The 12,122-nt window shown below is 40.2% G+C and overlaps 1 protein-coding gene across 1 annotated transcript in view; it reads left to right on the top strand.

Moving 5' to 3' along the window:
• The window catches only part of cdkal1 (CDK5 regulatory subunit associated protein 1-like 1), a 238,596-nt gene that overhangs the window by 64,080 nt on the left and 162,394 nt on the right, over positions 1-12,122 (top strand). The window contains exon 5 of the mRNA XM_040118310.1: positions 10,187-10,283. Within this exon, the coding sequence (XP_039974244.1) occupies positions 10,187-10,283 (97 nt within the window). The remainder of the gene's footprint in view (positions 1-10,186; positions 10,284-12,122) is intronic.

Raw genomic sequence — 12,122 nt, 5'->3', positions numbered from 1 at the left:
CTGCGAGCTAGTAAATCTAGTATTATTTTTGTTATCTTTCATTGAGTGTTACTTTATGGACATCAGCTCTTAGTATCCTATGAAACACAACAGCAGTCGATGTTTGTATGAATGTGTGTGAGAAAAAATTAGAGAGATCCCAGGGGATTCTGCAGCTTTACCTCTCAAACCCCTCTCTCATCCCTCAATCACAGTCTTCCTTCACAGCCTCCAAGCTCTCGTTCTCCCCCTTTATTTCCTTTTGGGTCCTGTTGTCATCCTTCCTCTCCTTCTCCCCACTTGGTTATGAAGATGTTCTTCAAATTTGGACTTTTTTCTTTTGCTTGTTCTTACAGACCTTTTTTAAAATTCTGTTGGTCTGCAGGTGCAAATGAGCTTTTAAGCTATCCCTGGCACATTTATATTGATGTTTTCAAAATATCAGTTTTGAATAATGTGCACTATCCCATACAGATAAACAAATAAACAACAGTATATTGGGAAAGACATAAAGGGTGGCTTCATTTTACCGTTTGGGAATTTTTATGCCTCCGAGCTGGTGACAGCTGTGGCCAGAGGCATCATGTTTTTGGCTCGTCCGTCTGTCCGTCCTGCCCATTCTCGTGAACACGATATCTCGGGAATGCCTTGAGGGAATTTCTTCAAACATGGCACAAACTTTCACTTGGACTCAAGGATGCACTGATTAGATTTGGGAGGCCAAAGGTCAAAGTTTAGGTTCACCGTGACCTCACCGCCCTCCCTTTCTCGTGAATGCGATATCTTCGAAACACCTTGAGAGAATTTCTTCAGATTTTCTCCCTCTGTTTCATGTTATGATTTTCTGCCTTTTATTTCCTCTAACCATCAGCTATTTCCTATTTTACACTCACTATTGCCTTGCGTCCTTTATGAAGATGCCCTTTTGACAGTTTTCTGTCAATCAGTCTTCATGCATTCCTCCCTCTTCCTTTCTCTGTCTTTCTTTCTCTCCCTCAGCAACTTTCTCTCAGCAACATCTCCTAGAGGCCCCTGGTCGGGTAGATTAACAGCTTTCATTTAGTTTAGTATGTCGGCAGTCAAATCTCATAGGCCCAGAGTTAGCTGCTGTTTTATTTATTTATACTGTTTGTATTTTGACAGTTGTTTTAGTAAGCTTTTCCAGTACACTTATTCGCAGAGGAGAGGCTGTATTCTCCTTTGGAGTAAAAGTGTGTTTTCTTCACATTCATTCACTCTGGGCTGTCAGCCAATGATGGAGATGCATCTCCTAATGCTGCTGCTAGAAAGAAACACACAGGAAAATGAATATGAAAAATCAATAAAACATTAAACAAAATAAACAGAAATCATTGTCTCCTCGGTAGATCAAAGGTAAGTAAGTTAAAGCAGCGGCCCCCCGAGTATGGTGTTGTAGTGATGGAGGTGAAACATGTGCGTGTGTGAAAATTTTATTTGTGCGCTTGCAAAGCGCGCCCTGCTGGGAGGTTTCTGTGCATCTGCTATCACCAGAAGGGCGCTCGAGGGCAAAGTACATACAGCCTGTATCCATTTTCTCCCCTTTAAAAACATACCCACCTCTACACCTCCCTAAGTTAACTGAAGTAACCTCCCCCTCATCACCACTCTCACTTCTTTTGATCAGCCAGTCTTTGAAACTCATCTGAAAATTCAAACGTGATTTGACAAATAAGCTATTAGTTTATGTTAGACCCATATCACCCACTGGGTGACCTTTTACATCCACTGGGTGTTAGCTAGTTGCTAACTAGCTGTCATTCATTATTCATTCTTAAAGGATAATTGTGGTATTTTTCAACCAGGTGTATTATCCCTAAATGTGGCTGTTGTGGCTCTATGGGTTGTGCTAACTTTGCACTCGCCCCTTCTGGTGTAGAGATTTAGGGAAGCAAGGGCTTGTGCAAAACAGTGTATAAAGTGGCAATCAGTGCGACCCTCCTACAGCTTTTCAAATAAACATGATTTTTACATGAATGATTTGAAAACACATAATGTAGCTGCTACGAACGGCCATTTTGTTAACTTATAGGGACCTACAACCAGTTCAATTTCCTGGCTGACCTAATCACCCTTCATAACACTATTGTGATATGTCACATTCTTTTTATATTGGGATTTTTTTTTTTTTTTAACCAGGGGCTAATTATCCAACACAATTGAGCCTTTTTCCCGCTCAGGTTCCATTATAATTTCAGCTCATAGGGGGTCCAGAAATATAACCAGATGCCTCTGTCTTCAGTCAATTTTGGGGTGAGCGGGACGATCATTAAGGACGATCCCGTTGCCTTTCTGCCTGTTTGATTTAGTTCCTTGTATGTTTACTCTGGTTCGGCTAAATACGATCTATCACCACAGTGAAATGACTTCTCCTCATAATAGTCCACAGCATGATGCCATTGCATTTAGCTTTTTCCTCAGAAGTATTCCTAAGTTTCCGGAGAAAACAGTATAAGTGCAGCGAAAGTTAGCGTCACCCATGTAAACAAACCATCATGTGTGGATGACTATGCAGGGTCCAGTGTTAAATCAGCCAGCAAGTTGACGCGGACGTAGATCCCTATAAGGTGGCGTAATGGCCATTCCAGGTGGCTAAAATCTTTGTTTATTTTTGTTCAGACTCAGAGACAAGTGACTGAAAGGATTCATGTAAAAATCATGTTTATTTGAAAGGCTGTAGGAGACTTGTGCCCAATATACGTTGTTTTTCACGAGTCCTCTTTTCCCTGAATCTCTACAGTGGAGGTGGCGAGTGCAAGGTTAGCACAACCAATTGAGCCACAACAGCCAAATTTATGGGAAATACACCTGGTTGAAAAATTCCGGAATAATCCTTTAACTGGCCTTTTTTTCGAGAATTAGCTTGCATTACCAGACCAGTATTATCAAACAGTGTTAATTTACTTAAATGTAATGACATTTTCAATGAAAAAATAACTTAAATTTACGATGTTCTTTAACAGAATGTGATCCTAATAATATAAACATTGGTATCTCTGTGAGAGAATCTCTCAGTTGTCTTTGAGATTGACAGCTTTCGCTCTTTAGTGGGGCCCTTGCGCATAGTAAGGCCCACCTCCAGGAACAAGAAAACAATTGGTACATGTGGAATACCTACTATCTTTGTATCAAGATGGATCTTCTAAATGTTTATTTATTTGTTTCCTTGCGTATTCCTATCAATGAGTGCCTTTTCTGAAAACGTTACTGTACTGTACTCACATGAAGTTGCAGGACTGTTTTCCCTTCGGCGAATGAGAATCCTGAATCGCTGATCAGCAGTGCTTGCTTCATTGTTGACATATACCTGCTGCTTGTTTTTATAATCGTGCTGTCAATATCATGTAAGCGTAAAGTTTCTCGTTTGTATGTTTTACTCACAGGTGTGTGAAATGACCTGGATATGAAGTGTCTGCTGCGTTAAAAACTATAATATAATGTTAGTTTCCTAAAGAGATAAGATGTAGCCCTCTCCTCCTCTCTTCTCCTCTCCTCTCGTAAAATTAAAAAAAAAAAAATGCAGTAACCACATAACGCCACTGTTAGATGTATATAAGGGAAGCACTGAAAGTATTGGTTTGGATTGTAACAGCATTGTGGAATTGAAACTGCATTTTTGTATATGTAGGAAAAGTTTGTGGAAGTGGTAAATATCGGAAGTGGAAGACTGAATACATTTGGTTTATCTCTCTCACTCACACACACACACACACACACACACACTCATGCACACACCAGCTCACATCTTAATTACTGAAGCTTGATGGGTACTTAACCTTGCCCCTTGCTGCTTATGCTAATGCAGAGAGGTCAGGAGTGTGCTGATTGGCTGGCTTGCTGTCAACTCAGCCAGAAAAAACTGTCAGAGTGCAGATGCGAGGATGAGGGAGGAGAGGAGACTGAAGAGCAAGGACAGGGGAAATATGGGAGAGGGAAACGAGAGAAAGGGTAGAGAAAGTAGGAATGTAATGAAAATAAATCAGTTGTACTAGATTACATTTTAATGCAGTGCTTTTGCTGTAGCCCAAAAAAATGTTCATCTCAATTAAACTGAGCAACGTATCAATAACAACATTTAAACATTGTTATTCAGACTGTTGGTATTTTAATACATTTTCCTAACAGGATTGGTCATAAACAAAGGTCGTTGTGTTAAGCCGCACACAGGTTATCACGATGCAGGACAGGACATCTCAGTTACACAACCTTTCCTTACTACTCTTACCAGTATGACCTCATCCTTTAAGCAGCATGTTTGCTAAGGAGCATATGGCTAGCTCTGTGTGTGTAATCACACAAAGTCTTAACCCTCAAACTGCCCTTTGAAGCCATACAACCATCAGAACACAACCATCGAAACGCACGTACACACACACACACACACACACACACACACACACACACACACACACACACACACACACACACACACACACACACACACACACACACACACACACACTTCATAGCTCCAAGCCTGTTTTGGATGTTTCTGCACTTGACAAAAAATTTGTGCTTCATTAGATTCCATTAAACCTGAATTATACTTGCTGAAACGTACATGGACAGCTGAGGACACCACAGATGAGTAGTTGTTCTTATTATACTACTTTCTAGTCCGCTTGAAGTCTGCATCCATTCAGCATTCATTTGTGGTGCAGTGGCTGTGCAGTTGCAACAAATTGGAGAGTACACGGACATCCGCACACCCTCTGATGATGAATTTTACATCTCTTGAACCCTTGCTTACTCATGGATGCGGAAAGTATAATACTAGCCTTAGGTTCCATGTCTTTGTGCCCCAAATGTTTGTCCTGGATTGAATGTAGACAAATTAAAAGGAAAAATTAAGTGTTTCTGTTGGAGTTAGTGATTATCCTTTTATGTTGGCTACAGAAATAGAAAACAATATCCTGCCTTCAGGACAATGTTGCTATCTTTACTGGTAACACCAGGCGCCGTGAACATTGATAAAATTCACAAGTGCATAACATAAAGAAATCAATTTGTTTATATAACACAAGACTTACTATATTAAATTTGAATGACAAAACTTTAAGAAAATGGATAAATCTATAATGGCTTTTTAGGAATTTTGGTATTCTTTATAACACTGACATGGACTTTTTTAGGATGTGAGACTTTTGTGGCAGCTGTGAGAACATCAGCATTGTGGCTTATTTATATGACGACATCACTACATTCTGGCTGTAGTCATGTAGATGGCACTATATAAGACCGTCATGATCCATGAAGAAAGGGCCTCTATTTTACTTAAGTTTTGAGAAAGTTTAAAAGGCCCTTATATAGGTCATACACTGTGGTCCATCTTAATGCGTAGAGTTATTTTAATGTGTTATTTACAGCAAGAGGCTTCTCCAAGTCAACCTGATCAATTCAGTTGGACATTTAGTCTGGTCCCATTTGACTGATTCACTGTGTCCACTCAGCTGTTAAGAACCAGTATGTACAGCACAGCCCTCCCTACCATACATATATACCAAAGAGGTCATACATGTATGCATAGATCATGTACGCTGTTGCCATCGCCATCCGTGACCATTGGTATGTGCATGTACAGTATATTCAGAGCATGTGTGTGGGTGCCAGTGGATGGTCTTGAGGCTATAGAGAGCTACAGAGTTGACAGGGGGTCATAGAGATTTAGGGCGAGGTGCCAAGGAAGCCAAGGAAACGTGTGTGTGCGCGCATGCTAGCACACCTCGTCCTCTGATCTCGGGGGACATCTGCTCTGGTCCGGGTCACTGGCAGCGAGCGCTCAGTCGGGCGCAGAAGTATCACCACGGCAACTGCATCGCATAATCCCATTCCATCTCATCCCATCCAGGAACTGTGTGTGACGTGATTGGCTAGTTCCCCCTGGGGCGCTGAGGCGACGGATCAGGCGCTGTCTGCTCACTCGCTGTGTCAGCTACGGCTCTGAGTCTGTGGGCGGGGAGCAAGTAGCGCATTAAAGGAACGTTTGGCACATTTTGGCAGGAGACGGTGTGAATTATGCAGACGCACCCCTACTGTGTGTGTGTGTGTGTCTGTGTGCCGTGATGCCAGTATGAGTCCTTCATGAAGAACAGTGTGAGGAGAACAAGCTATTCTAAGCAGATAAATGCCTTTTTTTGGCTTCCTCTGTCCCACGTCACCCAGTCTTGAAAGTTTACATCTCTCAACCTTTAAGTATTTACTAGCATCATGATACTCTACTGCCACAACCCTCCCCGCCTCTGTCTGTTTTCAGGATCTGTTTACACCAGAAAAGAGAATTGTAGTGGCTGGATATTAATCCTTACCTTCCACAATAATGGTGAAAGGCCTGTGGATAAAACTACTAAATGTACATGTACAATAAAACTTTGCATTCTGAGGATCGATAGAAGTAAAGTCTCTCTCTAAATGTGCTGTTAAGACACTTTTGTCTGTGGTGAGACATCATATCCAAACGGCTTTCTTCTTTCTTTATGTTTTATCTCTTTTTTGGCATCTTAAGTGATTTGTTGTATTTCACTTTTGTGCCAATAAAGAGTTAGATTAAGACGAGAAGATAAGGAGACTAAAATAACCCTGAATAATACAAACAGCTCAGAATAATCAAAATAATTATACAAAAAATTCAATATCTCCCTTCATCCTTCTTCCCTTCATCCCTCCACTCATCTCTCACCAACTTTAGCTTTGATCTATCCAGCCATTCCTCATTTACGTGACAGTGTAAGCTTGGTTTGAATGGAGTTGTTTGTCTGCCTTCACCTTTCTCTCTCCCTACTTACTCTGTTCTCTCACAAACCCCCCTCCACTTCCATCACTGTCTGTTTTTGCTTAGCTGAAGAATACAAACACAGTCTGAATTGAAACACAACTGACAGTTTGCGTCCAGTTTCTTTACTCCTCCCCTTTCCTTCCACGATTCCTTCCTCACTCACCCCCTCCAACCCCCCCAACCCCATCCCACCACCACCCCGCCTCCATCTCTTGCTCCAGCTGTCAGGAGGCTTCATTATTAAAGATTCATGGCGGAGTCTGGGCAGCTCTTCCAAAAGCTTTTGTCAGACAGACCGAGTGTCTCAAATCTCACCGCCACTAACTGGAGGTGACACACAGACTCACATAAATCTGCATGCACACAGGCGCACACTCAAACACACACACTCCTTGTGGTTTGCTACGCTATTTTACTATCTGCCGAGCCCTTTTTAATTCAAATCATCTAGAAAATGGGATTCTTAGTGCTTTTAATTTCTAATAAGTCATTTTAAAATACCTAACCTTTGCTTACTCCTTTGCCAATGATCACTCTATGCCGTGTTATACAGTATATGACAAAACTGAGCACAATATCACTAAAATGTTAAGTAATTACAAATCCTATCCAGGTTTATTTGTTTTTATGCAAGGCCCAAGAAGGATGAAGCAAATTAATTTGGAAATCAGAAATGTTTGACTAACTAAACTTTAATGAAAGGTTCATATTTAAAAAGAAACTGCAACAAAAGGCAGTAAGCCATTCATTAGTGAGATGACATTATTTTAGCTTTTCAATATTTTGTATGTCCGCCTTTATTTTTGATGACAGATTTGATCCTCTTGGGCATGGATGATACCAGTCTTTCACAAATCTGTTGAGAGATGTTCTGCGGATCTTAACAGATTATTATTTTTACCTCTTCTTTGCTGGAGGGGTTTGGTTGCTCTATCTTCCACTTTAAAATACTCCAAAGGTGTTCTATTGGATTCAAGTCAGGAGAAATACCTGGTCAGTTCATACTTTCTTCTTTAAAAACTCTTATGTGATTTTTGCACCGTGTTTGTGATAATTGTCACGTGCAAAAGTCCTCTCCTGCAAAGCTCCTTGAGACTGGGAGTCATCTTTTCATTCAGTAACTGGGTGTACAAACTTGCACCCATAGAGCCATATATAAATGTCATCTCCCCTACACCTTTTGCACTCATGCAGAATCTTATCAGCAAACTCCTACCTCCATGTTTCACGGTCGGCACTTTGCAGTCACAGTGGTAGTCCTGGACAGGTCCAGGCCAAACTTGCTGGACCTCATCAGATCCAAACAAATTTATTTTGGTTTCATCCAACCAAAGAACATGCAGCCTCCAGGAGCCATGTTACATTAAACACAACCCAGGCCAAAACTGAGATATCTGTGGCGTTCACAAATCATTTTAGAACCTTGTACAAGTAGCATTAATTGGAAATCATGGGTGGAATAATTTTTTTTTGGAGTCCCAGGTATTTGACCTCTGTGGGGTCATTATTAGGGCCATTGATGTCACTTGGTTTTGTTAGTAACGACAGTCTTCGAAGACAACGATGTACATATTTTGTATAGGGGGGGCAGGTGGTTTGAAAGAGGGATGAAGGAGGCTATCTACGTTTAAGCAGAGAAACCAGCCCTCAACAGAGGAGGACGTCTATGACACCACTTATCCTCCACCTACAATGCTGTTATTTCATCCCTTCCCAGGAGGTTTAGCAGCCATTAACACTTGGCTTCATGTGACTCCAAAAATCCCAAACGACCGTCGCTTACTTTGGCCCCAACTCTAACGACTGTTGTTACAACAGTCAGGACACTATCAAACCAAGTGACATCAATGGCCTTGATAGCGGCCTCACAAAGCTTAAATACCTGGGACTCCACAGCATACAGTCTGAACTGCAGAAGCCTCTTGGATGTGAGGTGAAACCTCTTCAAGATCTACAACCAAGTCTAGTTGCTCTTGATTCCCTCAGATAACTGTGACCTGGATGACTGAGAATCTTCACAAACACCTAGCCTGTTTGTTTTTAATGATACATAAGATCAAATACCCTACACTTAAACTTAAAAGTAATACAGTTTTTGTAAGATGGCACAATTATGAATCAATTGACATTTTAGTGATATGGCACAGAGGTGTGCTCAGTTTTGTTGCGTAATGTAAATCTCCACTTTTGGCTTGGCTGTGTTTTTGTCATCAGAAGTCATGGTGACCTGTTTTGTCAGAAAAACCATATATGATGAATTTTATCTGATGTGTTCAATCAACATATTTACTCAGACTTTGCCACATGCACATGCACAGGTATGAGTGCACATAATGTAATGTACTATGATTACACAGTATGTATTAACTACATCTTGTACACTGTATTAGATATTTCATGAAACCAATTGTTTTGCATGACACTAAATGTAAACAAAGATAGTCTGGCTCCTGGGACATTATAGAGCCAGCAGGGTGTCACAGGGTAATACGGGGCTAACATGGGCATCTGGGCTCGGTCATATAGGGACTGAGACCATGCTGTTCTCATGTTTATATAACAACCGGCTCTTTCCTGATCTATAGACAATGTCTGATTTTTTAGTGATACATGTAGAGCCCAAGCTGTGACTTGCTGAGCTATAGCCTCTGTGTTTATGATTTTAATATAATACAACTAAATTCATTAGATATCAAAAACGTTTAAAGGGGCATTATTGGTCCATATTATTGCATTACTTTGACAAAGAATTCTTCAAACCAAAAGAGTGGTTGAGTACATTCTTCTCCATTCTCTCATGGACATTTCATGAGGGCAAGGCTTACAAGACACTAGCAGCACACTAACAACTGGCAGTACACTTCAGAGTGGTGTTTTCTGACTCATTTCTTTTTAATACAGAAACTACCAAGTCCATTCAGCCTCTCCAGATTTATTTTCCTATTAAAGTATTTTTATAGTTTTAATTTAAAGGAGGAGTACCCGGTATTTGCTACTTAAGCGGGAAGAGAATAATATTACAGAATTTGGAGGCACATATCAGTTGATACAGGATGCAGAGAGGCTTCTGTGTGTGTGTGCTTTAGTGTCATTTAATATTGCTATTGGAATATGTTAACTTTACAAGTTTTATAGTGAAGATCCCATTTTACATGCATGCAGAGGGCCTGTAAGCCTGTAACACACCTGTCATAAAGTGGCCAGTCCAGAACCAATTGAATTCGGGGGTCGACCACTCTAAAGATTTGAGACATCAGTGTGCTGGTGTGGGGCCAGCAGTCTTTTGTACCAAAGTTTTTCACTTGGTCAAATCGAAAACATTTGACTGGATTTGTGCACAGTGTTGGTTCAAAAATACCGTTTTATTTACTGATATTAATCTTTTCTTCTGTCCTTTTCTTGCATTTGTTTATACAGAAAAGCCCAGGAACAGCAGAAAAAGGTGGTAGTAGCAGGTTGTGTTCCCCAGGCCCAGCCACGGATGGAATACCTCAAAGGACTCAGCATCATTGGGGTATGTATGTATATTATATGTATATGTATGTACTTCAACTTATCTGAAAGGGATGATCTGAGTAATGTGGAGATATGCTCCTACAGCATAATATGTATATCTGCATGGGTCCCTTCTTTGGTCTTTATTTGTTTCTCATGGGGAATGTTTGACGAGTTTCTACAGGCAGACAGACATGCACACACAGGGATAGAGATGGATTGACCTGTCATTCACCTTGCTGCCAACCTGCTATATCTGTTCTATTCTGGCCTCTCTGCCACTTGGTGGATCAATAGACATCCCTGGGAGACAAAACCAAAACTACTAAGATGAACTGGGGAGTAGATAGAGATAGAGATGGACTCGAGGAGAGGAGAAAAGAGCCTGAGATTTTTGAAAAGAAAAAAAGGAAGCATAGAGTATTTGAGAGATAAGGGTCAATGGAAAGAGGAAATATGACACTAACACAAATATCATGGACACCTGTTTAAGGAGTCTGCACCTGCATACAACGTTTACACCAAAATTAACTGTGTGCAAAAGCAAAAGGAAAGATCATAAACCGCAGGGCTTCATTTGAATAATGTTTTTAAGACAACAGGGAGGGCTGAAATAATTAACTAGAATGTCTTTGAGTGTTACAGGTTTTCATCATACAATATTCTGCCCCAGGTTGTTTATGATAAATACTACCAAACAATGTTTCCTACACCAAGCTGCCAATCTTATCTTCTTATGCTGCTTTAACTTTATTAAGCGGTACTTTCTCACTTTGAGATGTGAAAACCCTTAGACACTAACCCATACATTATTTATGTGTTAGTATCTACGTTTTACAACAAACAAGTAAAATGGTCCTAAAAGCTGTGTAGTCCCTTATTTTCTACCCCAATTTTTATGTTTTTTTTTTCAGTAAATGGTTGTCTTGTCCTCCTTATGCAGAACAGTTCCCATCAGTGCAGAAAGATCAGGCATATTGACCCTTATGCTATCCGATGTGTGGACAGAGACAGAGGTAGTAAGGGACAATTAAAACCCCTTTCTTTAAAGGTATCATGGGACACTCTGCCCCTCTAATTGTTTTGTAGTATTCAGATAGTGAAGTGAGAGAGGAGAGGTTCATAGAAAACACAGAGAGCCAACAGACAACACAAAAGATGTTGCGGTTAAAAGGAAGAACTTAGTTAACCTCAGGGGAGTCTCAGAAATATGAAGTCATAACAACAAGAGGGAAGAAACATTCTGTTAAGTAGATTTATATAGCCATTTTCCCTACAGTGTCCAACAATTTATTTTAACACAAACAAATGATTTTGGCTTTTGCTTATTTTGAATTGCAGTCCCTTAAACTGTTCAGTTTTCACTCATAACCCTGGCATGGCAAAACGCGATATGGAACAATTATTTAATTTTCTTTAAAGTCGGTTTCACCTCAGGAATCACATGAAGAAACTGATTAAATCGTTGATGATGTTTGTAATTAGAGTGTGTCTTTCTTTATGCTGCCACCTTAAAAAGCCTGCAAAATCATCTTGAGTCTAACAGGCCTAGGTCTACAACATTTAAAATGAAGGGTCTTGGTGAAGGGTGTATGAAGGTGTTTTTTTTCTCTGTCAGTTCAGTCAACATTCATTTAAACAAAATTACGTCAGACATTCCAACATTAATAAACAATGTGAGGTTATTCAAAAAGTCCTTGTAGTTGAGCAGTGTGTAATGCAAACATGTCTGTATTAAGAGAACTAAATAATTCTTGCATTTCTAAGAATACATAGTTTTTCAAATTAGAAGTATCATATATGCATGCTTTATTTTGTCAACAAAGAACGAAGCTTTGCCTTCGAAATCATCACAGAA

This window comes from Xiphias gladius, chromosome 22 (genome assembly GCF_016859285.1).
Source record: "Xiphias gladius isolate SHS-SW01 ecotype Sanya breed wild chromosome 22, ASM1685928v1, whole genome shotgun sequence".
In the NCBI taxonomy this organism is placed as follows: Eukaryota; Metazoa; Chordata; class Actinopteri; order Istiophoriformes; family Xiphiidae; genus Xiphias; species Xiphias gladius.
The sequence above is the reverse complement of the archived record's forward strand: the minus strand, read 5'-3'. Positions and strand labels throughout refer to the sequence as shown.